This window comes from Madurella fahalii (genome assembly GCF_045866475.1).
Source record: "Madurella fahalii IFM 68171 DNA, scaffold_5, whole genome shotgun sequence".
NCBI lineage: Eukaryota > Fungi > Ascomycota > Sordariomycetes > Sordariales > Madurella > Madurella fahalii.
The window spans coordinates 493,479-515,007 of record NW_027263975.1 but is presented as its reverse complement, the minus strand read 5'-3'; the positions used below and the strand labels follow the sequence as shown (position 1 = coordinate 515,007).

Here is a 21,529-nt window from a genome sequence, read left to right as displayed (position 1 = left end):
CGGTTTTTTGGTGAACGGAAGCTAAGCTTCCCAACGAGTTGAATCCCACGTAAAAAAAACTGGTCCCCAACCTGCATCACCGTCATCACCATCCTCCGACCTCCGGCTTCCAATTTCCTCTCCTCATCTTCCATATTCATTCCTTTTCAATTGGCGTCCGCACGGCCGCGAGGACAAGTCCAGAGACCGACCCGACTGTCTACGGCCTCGCATTGGCGTCTTTCTGCTGCGCCGTCCACCGCCTCAACCTTTTTTTTCCAGCTTACCATTTGAGCCTTCCTACACACACAAAATGCTCGTCCCAGCTATCCGGAGGCAAGCCCTCCAGCATGCCAGGCTCGCGCGCGTCGCAGTGCCGAGCCTAACAAGATGGTATGCTTCATATCCGCCGCACACTGTCGTCAAGATGCCAGCGCTGTCGCCGACAATGACGGCGGGAAATATCGGCGCCTGGCAGAAGAAGCCCGGTGACTCCATCTCGCCCGGCGAGGTGCTGGTGGAAATCGAGACGGACAAGGCCCAGATGGACTTTGAGTTCCAGGAGGAAGGCGTTCTTGCCAAGGTCCTGAAGGAGACTGGTGAGAAGGACGTCGCGGTTGGCAATGTAAGTTTGCGCTGATTTCTCCACCGCGCTTCTAGCGGAACCCACTTGATGCTTGATAACTAACTTGGCTCTCCACTATGCAGCCAATTGCTGTCCTGGTCGAGGAAGGGACCGACATCAGCGCCTTCGAAGGCTTTACCCTCAAGGATGCCGGCGGCGATGCCGCAGCTCCCCCGCCGCCTGAGGAAACCAAGTCCGAATCCGAGTCCGCTGCCGCCCCGGCGCCAACCCCTGCTCCCGAGCCTGAGGACACCGGTTTCGGCGGGAAGCTCGAGCCCGCGCTCGACCGTGAACCCAACATCTCTGCCGCCGCAAAGAGACTGGCCGTCGAGAAGGGTGTGCCTCTGAAGGGCCTCAAGGGCACCGGCCCCGGCGGCAAGATCACCGAGGAGGATGTCAAGAAGGCGTCATCGGCCCCCGGCGCCGGCGCTGCTGCCACCCCGGGTGCTCTCTACGAGGACATCCCCATCAGCAGCATGCGCAAGACTATTGCCTCGCGCCTCAAGGAGTCGGTGTCCGAGAACCCCCACTACTTTGTCACTTCCACGCTTTCGGTCTCGAAGCTCCTGAAGCTGCGCCAGGCTCTCAACAGCTCTTCGGAGGGCAAGTACAAGCTGTCTGTCAACGACTTCCTGATCAAGGCCATGGCCATCGCATCCCGGAAGGTGCCTGCCGTCAACAGCTCCTGGCGCGACGGCGTCATCCGGCAGTTCAACACGGTCGACGTGTCTGTTGCCGTCTCGACGCCGAACGGTCTGATCACACCGATCGTCAAGGGTGTCGAGGGCAAGGGCCTCGAGAGCATCTCGGCTACCGTCAAGGAGCTTGCCAAGAAGGCGCGCGACAACAAGCTCAAGCCCGAGGAGTACCAGGGCGGCACCATCAGCATCTCCAACATGGGCATGAACGCGGCTGTCGAGCGCTTCACTGCCGTCATCAACCCTCCTCAGGCGGCCATCCTGGCCGTTGGCAGCACCAAGAAGGTTGCCGTCCCGGTGGAAAACGAGGACGGCACTACGGGCGTGGAATGGGATGACCAGATTGTTGTCACTGGCAGCTTTGACCACAAGGTTGTCGACGGCGCGGTGGGTGCTGAGTGGATGCGAGAGTTCAAGAAGGTCATTGAGAACCCTCTCGAGCTTCTTCTGTGAGCTCCCTTGCGACGTGTTTAACGGTACCTACCGGTGGGTTTAGGGAGGCCGGCAATCGGCCGGGGATAACGGTATAGAAAGGATTGGAAATCCGGGGTAGGAGTCGTCAGGACGGGAGTAACTGCGACCTAGGGTTTTTGGGGACGCCGGCAACCGAGGGCTACTTAGTTCCGGGAGACCTCTAGGCGTTCGGAGATGACAGACGATCCCGTGTATAACCACCCAAGGGCGATACTACATCTCGGTGTCGCGAAAATGAAATTTGGTCTCCTTTGTTGTTATTTTGTACATTTGGGCGAGATAATGGTGTGCAGGGTTGTTTAATCGAGCATGGAGTTTCGGCCATGTCCAGGGTGTTGGCCAAGCTTGACCTCGATCTCGAACAAATAGATGGTCTATGGATGGCGAGCTTCGCAATCTTACGAAAACCAAGAAAACCCCCTACTCAAGCCATGATATTCACCACCAGCCTCGCCGCCAAATCTCTCCGTTTTCATAACTTCCTTTCTACAGTTTGCCACATCGTCTCGAAGTTGCGCGACTTTTTCAGCAGGACTCGGATCGGTCATTAATCAGGCACTTCCGTAATGCTCCGATGCCCACCTGTCTAATGAGGGCGGTGTGCCATTGGACTGTGTACAACGATGGGATGAGCCCATCAATGGCTGACACAATGAGTTACTCAGGCACCACGATCTGATACGAGCCAACGGAAGCCTAGCTTAGCATGCATTCTCCCGAGCGGTTGCAGTCTCTCACATAAGCGTGCGCCTGCAAATTCCAACCAACGAGTTCCCACCCCTAGGCAGTGACCGAACCGCTCAAGAGATTCGGTATCCCGCAGCGAGGATGCGCATTCCATTCTTGAGGCAGTCGGACGGAGGTGGGGAAGTTTGTTGGTGAAGACCAAGACGCGTTTATCTCCGGAAATTCCGGGCACCTACTGTAGAGTACAACCCTCGCGGCCAAACCCGAGTGATGCTGACGCCGGAGTTACCTTCTGACCATACCGGGAAAAGGATTCGAAGCACTGTTCCTTCCCGAACCCGGCCGACGAAGTAATTGTCAGAACCAATTCGGCGTTGGGGAGTGGGCAATCCGTGTTTACATTTGAGCGCCCCGGTGTTGCACTTGCACGCACCACCGCCAGGGCTCAGTATCCCGGGTCCGGATACCAGGCAATCCAAGTGGGGAAGTTGCCCCAAAGCCCGTCAAGTCCGCCGCACGGGTAGATCGTCGGATCGGGCGGGCAGTCTAGGTCCCTAAATTCACTCAGTCCAGCACCGTCCCCGAGATCGATCTATGTAACGGCAAGGAAAGAGAAAAACGCATTGCCGCATGCGGTCGACTTTGGATTGGATGTCGGATCAATGGCAAAGTGCTGCGGCAGTGCTACCGTAATGCCAGAGAAATCAGGGTCCTTGTGTCTTTCCGCTCGGTACGTAATTACTGGATCAACGCTGACTCGAGCAAGCCATGCGAAGGCCGCCCGGCGCATTCCCATCACCGTAACACCACATAATGGCTAGCGGTAGAATAAGCCGATGGCGAGCGTCGAAAAGGTAGCGGCAAAGCGACGAACAGTCGGGGCGCAAAGAACAGAGATTGGATATGTAGGTATATACTCGGGGCCGAAGGATACACCGCTGGCACGTGCAGGGCGAGCTTCGGAGCTGCGCTGAGGGACCCCAGCAGCAAATCCTGCCATCTCGGCTCGGGCCCCCTGTTCCCGTCTCACCCAGCCGGCCGGCGGCGGAGATAATGGACCCGCTGACGCTAGCAGGCTTGGCACCGAACACCCGACAACCTCGACGCCGTTTAGGGGCGCGATGGCGGGTGTTTCCGCGTGCCTGGGCTGGAAACGGCAACTCGGCTTCCCAATCAGAAGGGGCGCTGGACCGGCCTGAATTTGCTCCCGCTGACACTGGATATCGAGGGTCGGGATCGGATCTGCGTATACTATTAAGACAATCGCCTGGCAATCCCCCTCGTCCCCCTCACCCCCAACGATCAATTCCCGGAATTCTCTGTCCGACGTTAGCCCCGAAGAGGTAAGTGTCGGTGATTAGCAGGAACAACCCCCGCATTCCGTCCGAGATGCCGATCTGACGCCAATATCTCCTCGTGGGCAGGCGCAGCCAAGAATAGCCCGCACAGTGAGGGTGGACGCAGGAGCAACCCGTCGTCGCATAGCTGGTGCTGGTGCTGCTGCTGCTGCCGCTGCCGCTCGCTCCTGCAGCGGCGCGCAGGCCACAAACGAGCATTGACGCCATCTCCCGCCTGTCCTTCCGATCAGAGCCACGCGCTCAGTTCCTTTTCTTTGTCTTGTACATACGCCTACCTTGGCTACCGAGGTAGTTTGCTGCATGTTGTTTTCTTTTCGTTGCTTCTCCCTACCGTGGGGCCCCATCCGACCCCCGATCACGACCCTAGCGGTTCTTTCCCAACCAGCACGTCTCGCCGCCGTCGCCCCCCTGGGGGGGAGTAGTAAGTAAGTACTCCGAGACGACGAGCCTCCTGGATCTCGGGCTGGACCACGGACGCCGGGCATGACCATGGACGCCGACATGGCGGTGCCTGCGCCAGCGTCAGCTCCAGCGCCCGCGCCAGCCACGCCCGCCGGTACCGGGACCATCAAGCTCACGGAGCCCAGACGGCGCAACCGGCCCGCGCTCTCGTGCATCCAGTGCAGGACACGCAAAATCCGCTGCGACCGCAATGAGCCGTGCGCCAGCTGTATGAAGTCCAAGATTGTCAACTGCACCTACGAGGAGGCTCGCCGTCCGAAGCCGCGGCTCTGGAGGCTCTCGCCGGCACCGGCCGCCGACGCAGGGCATCCCGAGCAGTCGCCGACCACCGATGAGCGGCTGGCCGTCGGCTCCGGCTTCACCTTCAGGGAGGTGCCGCTGCCTCCGGCCCCCTTGCCGCAGAAACCTCCGTGTCCAAGCCCTGCCGCCGCACCAGCCGGCAGAACCCCGGAGCCCCTGTCAGCCGCGAGCCCCATGCCACACCATGCCGATTCCGGCTCCGGAAGCACCGCTGCCCTCGCCGAGCGCATCCGCCAGCTGGAACAGCAGCTCTCCGATGCCCTGAAGCGTCCCGACCACATCACTCCTCTGTCCCAGCTGGCTCGCGCAACGTCACTCCGGGACCGCGATGCCGGCTCCAAGGCGTTTGGGGCTAGTTGCTTGTTGGACGGGGACAAACTCGTAGGTCACCCATCCCATACCACGCTCTTCCCAGTAGTTCTTTCGCAGCACCCGTAGTAGAGCGCAGCATCATTCGCCGAGGGATAGTTGGGCTGACAGTGGCACAGTTTCCCTTGGTTATCAATCTTGCTAAACGGATCGAGTCGGAGAAAACCTCCAATGCCTACCTTCTTTTGCAAAAATGCAAGGCTTTGGGCAGAAGCGCCATATCCCTGAGGACTCCCACCCACACGCCCTTCGAGCTCGGCAGAGGACTGCCCACGGAAGAGACGGCACGCCGGCTGGTCGAGGCCTACTTCAGGACCTTTGAGAGCGTGTACAGGATCCTCCACCGTCCAACCTTCTGGCAAGCGTATCAAATGTATTGTGACAAACCAGACGCCGTGGATCCAGCTTTCATCATCCAATTACAGCTCTGTATGGCCATTGGAACGTGTTTCCAGGATGATATAGTACTCCTCCGTCGCTCCGCCGCCCAGTGGATCCAGGAGGCTCAAGTTTGGCTCGTCTCGTCGCCCGAGAATTCACGCGTCAACTTCACCACCCTCCAGACCATGTGCCTGCTCCATCTAGCCAGGGAGACGTGCGGCATTGGAGGCGATCTGACCTGGATTAGCGCCGGATCCTTGCTGCGGACTGCCATGCACCTGGGCCTCCACCGTGACCCTGACCACCTAGCCCAGATCTCCCGATTTGGCGCGGAGATGAGGAGGCGGCTGTGGGCCACAGTCTTAGAAATCATTTTGCAGTCCAGTCTGGACTCTGGAGCGCCACCTCTCCTTGCATTGGCCGATTTCGACACACGTCCACCGTCGAATTATGACGACGACCAGCTCGCCGATAACGATAAAGTCCCATCGACACCCAGGCCACCCGGCACATTTAGTCAGACCACCGTCCAACTGGCGCTTCTTCGGTCATTCCCTGTGCGGCTAGCGATTGCGCAGTACGTCAACCACTTCAATTCTACGGCTACTTACGAAGAAACGTTGAAGTGGAACGCCGAGTTGACCAGCGCGTGCCGAGCGCTCTCCGCCACTCTTCAGCCAGCATACGACCCCGCTGGCATTCTCCCGAAGCGCCTCTCTCTGTTCCAGCTGCGTCTGGCAGAACACATGGTTCACCGTTTCTTCCTGGCGCTGAATCACCCGTGGTTGTTGTCGGCACATGGGAACCCCGCTTACTACTTTGCTCGCAAGATGTGCGTCGAGACGTCGCTCAAGCTCTATCGAGCCATTGCTACTGGATCGCCTGCCGGGGTCTCTGGGACCGCGAGCCAGACCGACGACTTCACGAGACTTGCGACATGCGGCTATGGGGCATTCCGGTCAGTCCCAACCCTGTCTGTATTGACAATTTGCCTCGAGCTCTTGTGGCAAGTACAAGAAGACTGTTCTTTCCGGCAAAGCATGAGTATCGATCATCCAATGGATCGGCCGGCCCCGGGCGGCGATACAGACGTGGGCACATCTGTCGGCATCGGTGTCGGCATCGGTGTCGGCAGCGGCGCCGCCCCGCGCCACGAGCTGCTCGAGGCTGCCAAGTACTCGATCGGCTGGACCGAGCGGCGGATTCGGGTTGGAGAAACCAACATTAAGGGGTATCTTCTATACTCTGCACTCCTAAGCCAAGTTCAGGCCCTCCAGCGCGGCGCTTCGGACGCCGAAGTCGAGCGCCTTGTTCTAGGTTCTATCGTCGAAGACTTAGACAGGTGCTACCACCTGATGAAAGATGCAGCGGACAGCAATACCGCCCCGGCGGCGATAGGTGCCGTGGCCAACGGTGGACAGAGCATGGCAACCGCTGTGCTCAGCGATACCGGATCAGAATGGGGCAGATGCCAGCCGGGGGATGCCGTAAGTAGCATATACACCCGTCACTAATTCGTTTTCGGGGGATGTTGCGAACTCTGACCCTCGGCAGGCCCAAACCTACGGTTTCCAGTCGATTTTCAACCTGCATGATGCAGACTTCTTTATCGGCAGCTGAGCTGCCCAGACGGACCTTTGGCTCCGTCTTTAATTTTAGGAGCGGCGCAGTAGCCGCTAAGGCCCTCGGATTTGATATTTCGAGTCTGAGGGGGGTCTCGCTGAAAGTATCCGGTTGCTGTATCGTCACTCCAGGGGCGAATCCTCTAGCAAGACGATTGCACGGAGCTCGACAATCTCGCCTTAGTTTCAGTCGGCCGATGGTTGAGCTTTGGTTCAGCAGCACCATCTCACGGTCGCTACACCCGCCAACGAGTTTGGCCCGGGTGCGCCGCCGCATAAATGATACAGACCCTGATCGCTTTTGGTATGGGCACCAAGACATCAGGTTACAGCCCTGCCCGGCGCAGGGTCCTAAAAGTGCCGCCCTACGGAAGCTAGGACGGACTTTCATTGCGTCGAACTCTTGGCCAGGGTTTCGTACCCCCATAACGCAGGAGAACCATCCTTCGAAGCATGATGGTATCCACCAGCCTAATCTAGTCCATGTCTGTACACCATGATGTTCATGAGGATATTTTACAGACATGTTCCCGCCTCTTCAACCGCGGCGTGTCTTCAAGTTTTGCTATCTGGTCTCCAATAGCCCATTGGTTCATGTATCGATGCAGTGCTGCCGTACCAGAGCCGTCCCGCCTCGTACGGGAGCTGGCTGTACGCCGGATAGCATGTTACTCGACATGTGATGGATGTATATACACCAGCCCTGCTGGTTTAGATGGTTGTAGATAAATAGGGCTGAGGACAAGTAGAAGCACTGTCGACCTACCAGGTCGGAGACTTCGTCTAGACAGACGTCCTTCGGCCGTGATGCACGCTATCTCGGCGCAAGGCCTCTTGATGATTGAATGAAGATGTCTATTTTTCGACCACATAGCATTCCATTGACAATGAACCGACGAACCGTTGCGTCTGATGACCGGGCCCGAGCGTCGTTCTGTCGTCTTTTTGATTTATCAAATCCCTGCGGGCACTTCTCCCCGTCGAGATTGAGACGGCAAGCCATCTAATGTGGCAGATCACACGACCACACGCCGGGACTTGGTGAGGGACTTACGACATGGGCGAGGGAATACCGCTCCTAGCCGGCCGGCACAAAGCCCAGACGCCACAGGCAAGACATAAAGCAATTACTCACCGAGCCGGCATCTACATATGCTTCCCCTCTGGCCAGTGGGCCGTTCTCCTGGGATTCCGGGTTACTTGGGTTAGGTGCCCTTGGCGTAACGGACTGTCGTTGCTGGCGTCAGCGGTGATGGCGTGCATGTGGACTGTCGTGTCTCGCGCGGCTACGGTTGCTTTGCCTGCCGAAGGGTACTGCTAGGATGTGAGAAGGAGATGTGATGGGGGTTTTTGCCTGCGGCGTGGATTGCCGGGGGAGGTGGCCCGGAGGTGGAGGTGGAGGTGGAATTCTCGATCGGAACCTACTCCCTGCATCTTTAGGGGGCCGTTGCGGCGCACGGGAGGCAGTCCAGATATGTTTGCTGAGCGGTTATTTGGTGCGAGTGGGATGGGGAATGGTTACTTGATTCACTAGGGTAAGGTAAAGGTAACTGGTGGTTCGCGAGTAAAAGGTGTCGAGTGTGAAGGGGACGCGTACGAGAGCATCGACACTGCGAATTGCTGCCGTTGGAGAATAATGTTGAAGGATAAAAAGGGGACCCAAAGCTGTAAATGATATCATACGCCGAAATGGGAATGCTACGCGGCCGGCCGCTTGCCGAAAGCCGTCGGTGTAACATGCTGTACCGCGGTGGCGGTGTAGCGAAGAGGATCAACCCGTCCCGCATTGGCCGTCTGGATAATCCTGATCTTTCTGGCACTGCGAGAGAGAGAGAGAGAGAGAGAGAGAGAGAGAGAGAGAGAGAGAGAGAGAGAGAGAGAGAGAGAGAGAGAGAGAAAACCGGGAGAGAGACGAAAGCGGGCGTCTCATTGAGAAAGCATCAGCGGCGGTCATTTGGGAAAAGCTGGACAGATGAAGTGCCAGAGGCGGCAATGTCACACTGACAACGGCTGATGCGGGCCAGGCTCGATGCTACGTCCGGTCCACCAAACCCGGTCTGACGGCGTGCGAATGGCCGCCTGCAAATGCCCGTGGACAGGACAGGAAGGTGCTGTGACTGCCCGAGTCCTGTGCGCCTTGAAAAGCTGGATTCGGGCCATGCCCTGCAACGGGATCTCGCAGAGACTGCAAGGCAGAACGTGGAAGGATGGCCTGTCAAGCCTGGAAATGGAGGGAGGCCAGGACACAGGTTGATCCGATGCTCCGCGAGAGAGTTAACGCATGTACGGTCCAGTATCTACGGTCTGTGCATCACTGTAGTGGAGTACTGTACTGCATAGTCATTCTGAACCCGAGAATGGGCGGGACCTGCAGCGACCTGCCGGCTGCCATGGCCCAAGGGGGCCTTGCTGCTATTTTTAGGCCTGATAGCCCACTGTAGTTGCCCCGCTCTGCTGTTTGGTTTTGGCGGTGTCGGGACTCGAAAATTCTCAACCTTTCTGATCCACGTACCGCTCAACCTTACCACGTCGACCTGGGGAATGCGACGCGGCAAATTGCTGCATAGTAGATCTAGAATGCGGGTCAGATTGCTTCCGCCGTTTCCACATGAGGTCCGGATTGCATCCGGCGACTGGGCTTTTTTGGTGGTCAAGAAGAAACCCTGGAGAGCCCTCAGCTCTGGGTGATGCCCCGATTCGGACTGCTGCCGAAGCCATCCCAAGAACGAGAGAAGTGTGTGCCACAGCTCAACCTTCCCGTTTTACCCATGGGAGAATGGCTGTTGTTTTTTCTGGCCCAACCGCGCATTTAGCCGTCCAATCATGGCGCTCAATTGTGTGCTTTCGCTTGATTGTTCCCTCTTTCACGTGTCCCCCAGACGACTCAGCTGCTATCTGGGGGAGAGCCAACCACCCCCCCCCCCCGGCGGGCGATACCCCGGGTTTGCTCAGGTATTGTTCCCCTACGCAGAAGCCGAATGCCTCCCTCGCAAACACGATAGTGCAATATATTACCACTCTCGGTCCCGAACCCGCTCCCTCCTCCTGTTTCCAAAATTGTTTTTTTGGGAGAAGCTTGTCTGCTTCCACCACGCCGACCCCGGCGCGCCTCACCGAATTGGATTCTCGATCCAGGCCCGCCATCCAGGATTCCCACACATGCCCCGGATCCCACTCGACGCCATGCGGCCGATGTCACACTAGCAACACAATATTGCGCCCACCTGAGATGCGCTGCATAGACGATTGTAACACTCCAACGGGCGCTGTCTGGCCGCCGCCCTGACAAGGTGTCTTTCTTGCGCTTTTCGTCGGGTCTGCCCGTCCGGGAGCCCACTGTGCTAGCCCTAGCTAGGCCTGAGAGGCGGGCGCACTGGCTCATATAAAGCGCTCTGGGGAGCCGGGCTCGAGGTCCACGGCCTGGCCGGGGAAAGCGGCTCATCTGCATTCTCGGCACCGCCCAGCGTCATCATCCTTGTCGCAGGCCTACGGATTGTCAACAATGGACCTGCTGAGGCTTCTCCTTCTCTCCACAATAGTGGGACGGGTGTCCCCCTCCCCTATCGCTCAGCCGGAAGGAGCCCAAGGAGGCGTTCCGGGGCTCGAAGCTGCAGACGGCATACTCCGAGACCATGGCGAGCACGCAACGTCAACACCAACAGCAACAGCCAGATCCGGTGTCCAACCGGCGCCGGTATCACTAGAAACCCCCCTAACCGCCGTTCCGGGCGGGCCCATGAAGCCGATCCTCGAGCGCCGCGAAGCTCTGAACCTCGACGCCTCCTCCCAGGGGTACCCCGCCCACGAGACCATCATCATCTACCCGCTCCCCACCCGGCCGGGATGCACCACAACCCTGTACGAGACGTACGGCTACCCGTGCCACTGGGACGGGACGCAGACGTTGTACCCATCGACCACGATCCAGACGCGCCAGGTGAACTGCAACGGCTGCGAGAACCTCCTCGTCCAAAAGGACTTCTACTTCTGCCCCAACCAACGCATCAACGCCACCGCCCGCGTCCCCACCCCGAGCACCTACTACAGCACCATCTGCCGGCCGAGCGGTGCGCTGGGCCAGGAGCAAATAGCGCGGCGGGCGCCCGCGACCACAACCACGACCACGACCACGACAGGCGAGGGGGTGTTGCAAAGCATAACGGGCGCGCCGACGGCGCACCCCACCCCCACGCTCCACTCGGAGCTCCGAGCTCGACGAAACCGCAACGACGACGGGGCCGCGGAGGCGGGGGCGGTGCACGCCGACCGCGCGGCCACGTGCGCCACGACGCTGGTGGTGCAGCCGGAGAAGTCGGCGGGCAAGACGCAGACCAGCTACGCGGGGTACACGACGACGACGGTGCTGGTCGACTGCCGGGGCTGCTCGGCGCTGGTGGTCAGCACGGCGCTGGCCGGGTACGGCCCGCCGGGGGTGTTCACCACGACGACGACGGTGCCCGTGGGCGCCGTGACCAGCTACGCGTGCCGAGGAGGGTGAGAAGAGGTGGGAAAAAAAAATAACCAAAAGAAGAAAAAAGGATCGTACCGTACCGTGCCGTACCGTGAATTCTGGCCTCTCTGCATGTAGGCATTTCTCTCTGCTCGGTGGCTTACTGCTGCTGCTGCTGCTAGACTTTTGTGGGATACCCATCCATCCATCTTGGCGACCCCGTAATAGGGGGAACAATTTTCCTTTTGCCTTGCATCAAAAAAGGGGGTTAGGTTGGGTTGGGGTGGGGATTTTCATGGTCCAGGGCCCGCGAGGGAGGAGGACAGTACGTTTTCGTTTTATTTTATTTTAGTTATATCATTTTTATTTTGTCTTTATTTTTATTTATTTCGTCTTTCACGGTGGGTAGGTAAGCTAGTGGTTAGGTAGGTAGCTAAGGCAGGCATACTTCGGTTTGGAACAGGATACAGGATATTCCGTCCTGGAGTCCGTCACAGGCCGGTTCCCGCTTGCCCTTAACACGTATTGCTGAATCCTGTCGCCATGAACTACATGTAGGGCCACGCATATCTCTCCACCTTCTCCTTGAAAGCTTGCTCGTCCCTGCCGTTGCCTACCATGTCCAACAAGGCCTGCCGCACAGACACGTACTTCGGCTGGTGCTTGTCCACCATGCCTCTGAAGACGTTTCGGATGAAGCTATCCGGTGGATGGGCAACTTCTCGTCGGTCGGCAGATCCCGGTAGCCGCCGCAGGTGCAGAAGCAGGGCGGCGAAGCCGCACGCCACCGCGGTGGCTATGCTGCTGCCCGAAACGATGTGTTCGAGATTGCCAGCCCCGTCTTGGGAAGTGATTGCCTCCGGGAATCCGTCAAACAAGAAGTCTGCGCCTCCTGATCCTACCCACTGCAGGTTCGGACCGTGAGAGGAATTGTCGCCGATCGTGGTGGTTCCAATGAATTTGGAGAGAGAGGATTCATCGACGCGGCCGGGATCGCCAGCAGGGACGAGTATTGCAGTCCCTTCGTGCACTACTCCTCCTACAGGCGCAGCCAGCAGTGTGAGTGCTTCGGAACTGGCTGGGAATGATTGGGTGAACCCAATGCAGATCATGTCTACTTTATGTCCCGTAGCCCACCTCAAGGCCTGTTCGACAAGTCAGTCATCCGCTGTCTCTTTGGACGGCGTAGTCAGCACTCAACGGCTTACCTTTGCTATCGAAAGTGGGTCGATTCGGGGGGCGAGCGTCACCTCGTCAGTGTGAATCGGGAGTTTGGCCACGTAGAGGCGACTGTGAGGGCAGAGCCGCTGGATGACGCGTGCCAGCGCTGTCCCATGCCCAGTCATCGAGACGAAGTATGGACTATCTGAGAATGTGAGACCGCCTGCGACCATCTCGGCGAGTCCGTGTTCCATAACATCGATGCCGTCGTCGATTATTGCAATCTTGATCCTCGGGAGATCTTGACTGGGGTAGATACGATCGAAGAGACTCCAGAACGACTTCGATAGACTGCCGAGTAACACGACGACGGTCAGACGTTCCAAAATGGGGGTAGTGGCCTGTAAATGGAGACGTTGAATCATACCTGTCTATCCCGTCTCGAGTCTTTGCGGAGCTTTTAGAACCGATATCGATCCCCACTTCGACCACCACATTGCGTCGACGAAGCTTACGGAGTATTGCCACCCTAAGCTCCTCATTGCTCACGCCCTAAAGAATTGAGGCTAAGCGTTTGCGACGGGTGGAATATTGGTAAGAGGCATCATTCGCAAGAGACAAAGCCGACCTACCGGATCAAGTTGGACCTGAACTCGTCGCAGCTGTTGTTCGGTGGTTGGGGGTTAGCAGCAATCCATAGATGATCCCGAGTATGGGACTCGCCGCGGTGTCAAGTAATTACCTCGGGAAACAGAGACTCGTTTCCAAATCCTTCCGCTCCACCCCAATCATCAAGGATGGCATCATTGCCCGAGAAGTATAGAGTCACGTCCTCCACAGCACTGGTGGATCTGGCGATTACGCCGCTCGGTATGTCGTATCGCTTCCAATCCCACTTCTCAACTTCGAAACCTTCGAGTGCGTTCTCGATCGCCTCATCGTCATGGAAGTGCTCGTCCGTGTCCATCACAACGACCTTGATGACCTTCTCAACCCCTCTTTTTCGGAGCCAGGAGAAAACGCGAACCGCGTCTCTCCGGCTTGTGCGCCGCGCATTGGAATATTGAGCCCGCCGAGCTGCCACATCATTGGTAGTTTCCGTGCCTGGCTGCAGGGGCGTGGATTTGATGCTCGGTAGTGTGACCTGACTCAGGACGGACTCGAGTGTGAGATGGCGTTCCAGCCAATTCAAATGATCCTCTGGCACGGGGGCCGCAATCCCAATCAGATTAAAGTTGATGGACTTCTCTAGTATTCCATAAGCCTTAGATACCGTACTTTGGGCCTTAAATCGACTCACCTTGGCCAGGTGGATACAGTGCCCGTATCGTATCCTCCGCATTGAAGTTCCTGATGCAATAGGCCCGGATGTACGAAAGGATAGAATCGCTCGCAGTAGCGCTCTCGTAGCGGCGGTGCTTGTCTTTCATATCTTGTCCATGACGGCTGCGAGCCATCAAAGACACTCCGATTTGTTCAAGACGTAGCTGGTAGGGAGTTCGGTTCTGGTGGTCTCCAATCAGAAGGACTCCCGGTGATCGGGAAATTAGATGGCGAACTGTATCATAAGTGAAGCAAGCAGGTTGGGTGTCTGATGAGGCCGGGCTTTTACCATTCTGAACTCCTAAAGTGACGGTCAAGTGGAGTGGCGTCCACCCTCTGCTGTCCGGCTCCGAAAATACTGCATCTTCGGCTCTCAAGGACCCAATCATCCTTGCGGCCCGCGGAGACTGACGTAGAATCGCCCGGCAAAGAGCTGGAGCATCGACAGAATCACGGTTCTTGACTTCCGAGGCCGTGCGAGATGCGCTCGTATGGCCTCCAGCCACATCACCAGGGTCCTCGCCGGAGCCGTCACTATAATCGCTGTCGGACTCCTGCCGCCGCGCTCGCTCTTGGACCATCTTCTCTGACACTACAGACCACCAATGGCCCGGCTTTCATGCGAAATCAACGACAGCAACGAACTTGCTGGAGTGGGAGGGAAATTCCAGTGATTGAGGTGGACCTTTGGGCTTCGGATGCGGGCTGCAGTCAAGGGCACAGAAGCAGAGATGATCAGCTCTATGCAGCGTTGCATCGTCGTCGTCCTGACAAATGACAGTTGCATATCGCACACATCGATGGCGAGCTGAATCGGCTGCAGGGTATGAGTGGTGGGGGGGTTAAAGGGCGTCAGATTGGCTTGCCCGCGCCACGCGGCCGTTCATAACTCCCCGCTTCGATGGTCATGTAGTTGTGATTTCTAGTCCGCACGCGCGGTCCAGCTCAAGGAATCTTATGGCCCTCAAGACCAGCAACCTTGGAGGATGAACTTCGTGTGGCTCTTCGCCATCCTTGGCTGCGCCGCTGGCGCTTCCGCCAGCGGCTTGGACGACTTCTCCAACAACCTAGCCTCCGATGTCGCGCCGCTTCTCGCGCTCTTTGGCGAGAAGATCACCATCCAGTACTTTAGCGAGAGCACATCCTTTCTCGACTACTTCATATTCGCCATGGCGCCGGTGGGGATCGTCACGGCCATCACGTCTGCCATACGTGTCACCGGAGATGCCTCTCTGCGGGCGTTCATAGGCCGGGCGCGAGAGGGCGACGGCACCGTCGAGGCCGAGTTATGTACGTCGACAAGCCGGGATGTTTGCGAACTCTTCCATCGAGGAGGCATCACTCGCGTGTTCGGAAGACCCAAAATCTTGGAGATTGTGCGCGTTCGCGGCCACGGCGAAGAGGACAAAGTCGAGAACGGCCAATATGTGATGGGCGTGTATCTCTTTCGGGACTACTTGAAGCGCAATGAGAAAAATCCCAACGCTGCGTGGGTGCCCAAGAAGAGTCGAAACAGGCGGCCGGTCGACCTGGTCAAGCGACTACTGGGATCGGGGCATCTCCTGCGCAGGCGCCGTAGAGGCCCGGATGTGGAGCTCGCAAGAGAGAGCCCAAAACAGCAGCAAACCGCCGAGCCTGCCGAGAAGACACCGAGAGATGCACAGGCTGTGGTGAGCATCCTGGAGCCAACAGAGCCAGAATCCCTTCCGTCGTCCGATGGCCTGGAGCCAACCCAGCACTCGGATGCGTCCCCTGAGATGCTGGTCCAGAACCCCAATATTTCCATCAACATCGGCATCCTGAAGCCTCCGCGCTGGGTATTTGGGATTGTCGCCCTTTTGGGCTTCGTCCTCCAAAGCGGCGTCATCGTCATGGCCGCCGTCATATCGTGGAAGCTTCAATGGACCACGGAGGGGTCTCCGGAGAGTGTCATCGATGTGGCGGCCGCGGTGTCCAACAATGGATCTTCGGTGTCGTTCGTCATTGGGACTCTCTGTGTGTGTGGCGGTATGCTGGCGTGTGCTGCCTTGATCGGTGAAAGCACCGAGGAACGGAAGTACAGGCGGAGAACCGAAGGTGCCGAACAGCAACAGTCACAGCTGTTTTGGATGCAGCCGGGCAATCAAGTCGTCGGAGACGAGACTTTCGATGCCTTTGCATACGTCGAAGACATAAGCGAAAAGCCGCTTTTGGAGTATACCACATCTACCAAGCGGCCAACTGAGGCGTTCCATCCTTATCCTTACACCTGGGCTTCCGTCGTTCTGACGGTTGGCGGGTACATCGCCCAGTTCATTGGCCTACGAGGCATGAACGCCTCGATCTCGATTGCTCAGCTTGGCATCACGCTCTTGATGAGCATTCTGAGAGCATGCCTGCGGATGCGGCGTCTCCGGAACCTTGACAATCTGTTTAGAGGCATGTCGGACATGGTCCTTGGATTCGAGCTGGACGAGCTTGCGTTTCGGCTTGATGCCGATGATGAGGATAAGACATTTCTCAAAGTGGTCTGCTGGAACGTTATGGGCTATCCCAAGGTTCAGAATTCAGAGAGCGCGTCGAATGATGGCCCAAGCCGCTCTGAGAGGCTCTTGAGATCCAGAACGAGACTTGCCCATCTCACCGGTCATCAGCCTCCCACTCCTCTAATGCCGCAAACTTTTCAGACATGGAGCAATGAGCAAGTCCATGTCCGCGATATGGCGCAGAAATTAGCTGCAGCTCTATGTGGAGCGGCTGAAGCCCTCCTAGGCGTCGGGCAGAGTCAAACGCCGGTGATAATCGGAGTGCTCGGCTCGTGGTTAGAAATGGCCAAGGATCCGGCCAAGGAGAGGTGGCAGTCAGATTATATCAAATTGTCCCTCTACCCTTCAAGCGGGGGAGCCGGAAGTGCCTGGGTCGTTGACTCATCGAAGCTGGAAGCCATCCTCGGCTTGTGGGTGTGGTCCCTGAAGAGGAACACGCTGAATATCCAAGGACCCCGGCACATTGATGGGCATCACAATACGCCCAGTGAGGTACCCAGAGCCCGTATTCTCTCATCTTCGGAAATAAGCCGGGAACTTGGCGGCGCCGACGACTTTGACACCGTGGAGAATGAATTAAACCTTTGGCTGGATACTGCAGTCGGGCTGTTCCGGGGTACTCTTCAGAACCAACATCTGCGGGCACATTGTTACGCGCCAGTCATCTGGTATTCTCCTGACCAACACAATTGGATCCCGAGGAGAATGTATTCTGGAGATGAGACGGTGTCGCATTGGAAGCAGTTCTTTGGATGGAACGCCATTCCAGCCTTTGCCAGCTGTGATGATGATTGGCGTCAACCCCATAAGCCAATCCGAATTCTTTATAAGAATTCCAGGAACAGCCTCCTCACCGACTGTTGTCAGGACCTTTACTCGGCGCTCGTGCAATCGTTGGTCAGGAACGTCGGCTGCGAATTTGATGGCGTGACGGTGTCGAGGACTGCGGATCAGCTCCGCCTCGAGGACCCAAAGATATCAGCCATGATAGCTACATTCACGGACAACGGCCTGGGATCCCGCTCCGATGCGGTTCTTTGTATTATCCCTAGCCTTCGGGACAAGATGAAGCCGAAGAATAGCGAGTCGTTGGAGTCTGCGCTCATGACGGGTCTCCGGCAAGGCAACGAGGAGAAGAGCAAGGCAGAAGCACTACTAGAGTGGGTCTATCTTCACTCCAGCCAGCATGGAGAGAACCGAGCTAGTGCGATCAAGGGTCAGGACGTTTTCGCGACTAGTCTTATTGCCGTTGGTGAAATCCACCGAAAGTCCCTTGGTATAGGGCAGAGCGAGGAAGCTAGGTTTACTGGTTACATGAAGCTGCAGCGGATGATTCGAAGATATCTCCGCCCGGAGCATTTGGGTGGGGATGAAATTGGAAAGATCCTACAACGATATAGTGTTGTGGCGAAACAGAGAGCAATTGACTGTGGTGAAGAGATGTGCGTCCAAGGACTGCTTTACGATGCACTGCCGGTCGTCCCCAAGCCGAACGAACTGGCCGAGGTTATATCAGACAAGAGGAGAACAGAGACGTTATACTTGCTGTGCGTTGTTCCGCAGCAGCTCTTGATGACAGAGCTCGAGGCCGCATTGCCGCTTGCCGCACGAAACGGGTGGCATGAAGTGGTCCGGGCTCTCTTGGAACTCGGTGCATTTGTCGACGGTCAAAACGTCAGCGGAAGGACGGCACTTTCATACTATTGCGAGAGCGGAGGCCCTGTTTCCATGATTCGGTTACTGTTGGACGCCGGAGCACACCCTGACCTGATAGATGAACACAAGCGCACTCCGTTGTGGTGGGCGGCGGGCAGCGGGGACCGCGAGGCGGTTAAAGTTCTCCGAGACACTGGCAAGGTTCTCTTGGACGCTGTTGACGACCAGGGCCGATCTCCCGTGTCGCAAGCGGCGGGGAAGGGCCACCGAGAGGTGCTTCGAATGCTTCGAGATACAGGATTGGCTCAGATGGACCTTCCCGATCGTGAAGCCCGTTCGCCACTCTCTTACGCCGCCGAAAATGGACATGAGGCGATTGTTCGAGACCTGATTAGACTAACCAACGACCGACGAGTCAACCCAAATCAGCGGGACGGCACCGGACGTACCCCTTTATCCTGGGCTGCCGGTGCTGGCCGCGTCGAAGTAGTCAAGTTCTTGATCGATGCGCCGGTTGTTGAACTTGGATCTCAAGACAACAAGGGCAAAACGCCTTTGAGATGGGCCTTAGAGAACGGTCACACTGAAGTAGTGAGGGAGATGTGTGCCAAGTATAGCGGTACTAGACTCGAGGCGGATGTGTACGGATTGACACCGTTGGATTGGGCTGCCCGGGTGGGTTCACAGGAGATGGTTGAGATGCTCGCGGCCGCTGTCGACATGTCGGCCCCGTCTAGCGATGGCATGGGTCGGACGGCGCTTTGGTGGGCCCTCCGTAGTGGAAGCGTGGCGACCGCCACCGTGCTGCTTCAACACGTCGATTTCGACATAGACCAACGCGACGATGCGGGACGCACACCTCTCTGGTGGGCAGCACGCAATGGGAACGAGGAAATGGTTCGCTTCCTCCTCAAGGGCGGGGCCAACGCATCAATACGCGACATGGCCGGCCAGACAGCTGTGTGGTGGGCGGTCCGCAACGGCCATCGCGGCATTGTGCAACTTCTCCTCGAGACTGACCGTGCCAAGCCAGGCGCGAGAGGAACCAAGGGCCAGACGTCACTGATGTGGGCAGCCCGGCGAGGCGATGCTGAGATGGCCAAGATGCTGCTTGGCAAGCTCAATGCCACGGACGCGCGAGCTCGGGACGACGAAGGGAGAACGGCGCTGTCCTGGGCATTGAAGTCGGGGCACGTCGAGCTGGCGAAAATGCTGGGTGCAGCAACTGGGCGGGCGGACGAGACGCATTGGGACGAAGAGGAGGACTTCGGGGCACGATCGAACCGGGAAGAAGGTTCCCGACGAGTGGAAGCCGAGCGATGACATTGGGCAACGCGCTTTTCAGTGCATCAGCCACTAGGCAGTGCTGCCTACCTTATTGCGTGCTTCTCGTTCAACGCGGACCGTCCTTGTATTCTCGTCTGAGACGGGACCTCCTTGTTCTTTCTGCAACTAGTATTAGTTATCCGAGAGTGTCCTTGCTTCTCAGCAGGATCAAGGTATTTACATAATGTCTGCACACCCTGCTCGGCATGGCTGGACATAGGAAACAGCTCATTACTATCTAATTGCGTGGCCCATTGATGATCCAAGAAAGGTTGAACCTGCGCCAGATGATGGCGCGATACGAGTTCTTCCCGCTCTTGTCATTGTAGAAATCGCTCTCCACCAGTGCCCCGATCTTAAAGTCGGCCGTCTTGGTCATGCTGGAATAGCCGCCCTCGTACCCGGCGCCCGACACGGGTGCGTCGCTCAGCTCGCGCCCGAAATTCCATTTGGCCGCGTCGTTGTCGTAGCTGATGCGCACCCTCATAGCCCGTCGGCTGTCTTTGCTCGCCGAGTTCATAAAAACGGTCCGCGCCGGCCCTGAGTCTGCTTGGTTGTAGAAGAGAACCGATCCCTCACAACGCGGGTCCGGGAGGCCGGTATCATCCGCGAAGGCACCGAAAGACGCAAGTGTTCCACGCGCCACCCGCCGATAGTCTCCGTTGCCGCCGGGCCTGTCGTTACGGTAGAGCCCACCATCGGGCGTCTGCACAATCGTGCCCTCGGATCCGCCGCTGGGGAGAAGCTGTAAGGACCAAGTGCGGTTGCCAGGGGTGCCTCGGCCGATGATGTTGCGTCTCTGGGTCGGGACTACGAGCTCGCCGCCGGTGAGCTTGATGCCAATACCAGGGCCAACGGCGTCCCATGCCCACTCATCCGGAATCAGCGATCTTGTAAGGTCCTCGGGCTTAGACCAGGTATTACCATCATCCGTGCTGACTGACAAGTACAGATGCCGCCGACCTTCCCAGCTGCTGTCGATCTTCTTAGTGGTGCTGCCGTCTGGGAGCGCGTCATTTCCGTTCTGGCTGTAGCCGCCTCCGTTCCACGACATAAAAAGGTAGATGGTGTCCCCGTCAACAACAGGCGTAGGGTTACCCCACGTTCCGGGGCCAGTTCCAACCACTTCTCGCAGGGCCTCCCAGTTGCCAGGGTCTGCCCCGTGGTTGCTAGTTGTTTTGGTCCGCTTGTAGACCAGATTTATGTCGCCAAAGTCTTGGTTTGTGTGCCTGCGACCTTCTGCAAAGGCAAGTATTCTGCCAGTGCTGGCTCCGGACTACCGCCGGGATACGGAACGAGTGAAAACCGACGCCGCTGGAGAGCTTATCCGGGGAGGCCATGTTACCACTGCGGAACAGAACGAATTATTTGTGGTACTGGGGGGCGTCTCCGGCTGGGTCATCCACTGCGGCCCGGGAAAGGGGGCAAAGTAGCGCCCAGAGGACCGCGCCTCGCAGCCAACGCATTCCGGCTGCTGTTGGGTGTCTTGGAGCGAATCAATGTGATCAGGAATTGAGAGGAGGAGGAGCAGGGATGGAAAGACGTGGGAGGCTACGGCTCTAATGTTGTGGTTCAACCTAGGGGTGGCTTGGGGACTGGTGGGAAATATCTTGAATTAAACTCTCTCATATCTTTAAGCTTTCTGCGAAGCTGAGCCGGTATCGTTTTTGTACCGGCTTATGGATTACCGTCACGGGCTAGCTGCCCTAGAGAATAGGAGGCAAGGTGTGATGGTGTTTATAGTCGCTTTGATTGCATTTGGAAGGTCATTAAGCAGTCCGTGATCCAGCCGAGACGGAGTCCCTCCATGTCTTCTGAGGAAGCCAGTCGAAAGGGGCGAATGACCTACGTGCTGTGCCCTATTATCCTGGATGCTGACCTAGCATCCTCGGGGAAAACTCGATGCGCAATCCGTGCTTACCCGACGTAACAATCCATCCCAGTTTTGTCAATTGATTGGTGCTTTTAAGAAATAGGGAACGACCTGGGGTCTTGAATGAGAAAAAAGCAAACCTAATGGATACTGTCCGAAAAGCACTGTCCCTTAACCTGGGACGTAATTAGTCGCCCTCCTTTGCATCAAATTTCGGTAACAGCACCGACAACCACAACCAGGCCGCGGGTGCGCATTCA

The 21,529-nt window shown here is 57.5% G+C and overlaps 6 protein-coding genes across 6 annotated transcripts; 4 read left to right on the top strand and 2 right to left on the bottom strand.

Annotated features, from left to right (window-relative positions):
* Positions 1 to 292: 292 nt before the first annotated feature.
* Positions 293 to 1,755, top strand: LAT1 (pyruvate dehydrogenase complex dihydrolipoamide acetyltransferase component (E2); the record flags this gene model as incomplete). The annotated part of the gene is made up of 2 exons (XM_071064122.1): positions 293 to 604; positions 688 to 1,755. The coding sequence occupies 2 exons, from the start codon at positions 293 to 295 to the stop codon at positions 1,753 to 1,755; spliced, it is 1,380 nt and encodes a 459-aa protein (XP_070920223.1).
* A 2,555-nt stretch (positions 1,756 to 4,310) lies between these two features.
* MFIFM68171_08701 (Fungal-specific transcription factor domain-containing protein) lies at positions 4,311 to 6,953 on the top strand (the record flags this gene model as incomplete). The annotated part of the gene is made up of 3 exons (XM_071064121.1): positions 4,311 to 4,964; positions 5,072 to 6,820; positions 6,888 to 6,953. 3 exons carry the CDS (start codon positions 4,311 to 4,313, stop codon positions 6,951 to 6,953), a joined length of 2,469 nt encoding a protein of 822 aa, XP_070920222.1.
* A 3,504-nt stretch (positions 6,954 to 10,457) lies between these two features.
* Positions 10,458 to 11,453, top strand: MFIFM68171_08700 (uncharacterized protein; the record flags this gene model as incomplete). The annotated part of the gene is made up of 1 exon (XM_071064120.1): positions 10,458 to 11,453. One exon carries the CDS (start codon positions 10,458 to 10,460, stop codon positions 11,451 to 11,453), a length of 996 nt encoding a protein of 331 aa, XP_070920221.1.
* Positions 11,454 to 11,953: 500 nt separating this feature from the next.
* Positions 11,954 to 14,470, bottom strand: MFIFM68171_08699 (uncharacterized protein; the record flags this gene model as incomplete). Its single annotated transcript, XM_071064119.1, has 7 exons — positions 11,954 to 12,550; positions 12,614 to 12,917; positions 12,994 to 13,118; positions 13,199 to 13,228; positions 13,309 to 13,814; positions 13,867 to 14,124; positions 14,302 to 14,470. 7 exons carry the CDS (start codon positions 14,468 to 14,470, stop codon positions 11,954 to 11,956), a joined length of 1,989 nt encoding a protein of 662 aa, XP_070920220.1.
* A 405-nt stretch (positions 14,471 to 14,875) lies between these two features.
* Positions 14,876 to 19,393, top strand: MFIFM68171_08698 (uncharacterized protein; the record flags this gene model as incomplete). Its single annotated transcript, XM_071064118.1, has 1 exon — positions 14,876 to 19,393. The coding sequence occupies one exon, from the start codon at positions 14,876 to 14,878 to the stop codon at positions 19,391 to 19,393; it is 4,518 nt and encodes a 1,505-aa protein (XP_070920219.1).
* A 241-nt stretch (positions 19,394 to 19,634) lies between these two features.
* Positions 19,635 to 20,862, bottom strand: MFIFM68171_08697 (Extracellular sialidase/neuraminidase; the record flags this gene model as incomplete). Its single annotated transcript, XM_071064117.1, has 2 exons — positions 19,635 to 20,672; positions 20,842 to 20,862. 2 exons carry the CDS (start codon positions 20,860 to 20,862, stop codon positions 19,635 to 19,637), a joined length of 1,059 nt encoding a protein of 352 aa, XP_070920218.1.
* Positions 20,863 to 21,529: the final 667 nt, after the last annotated feature.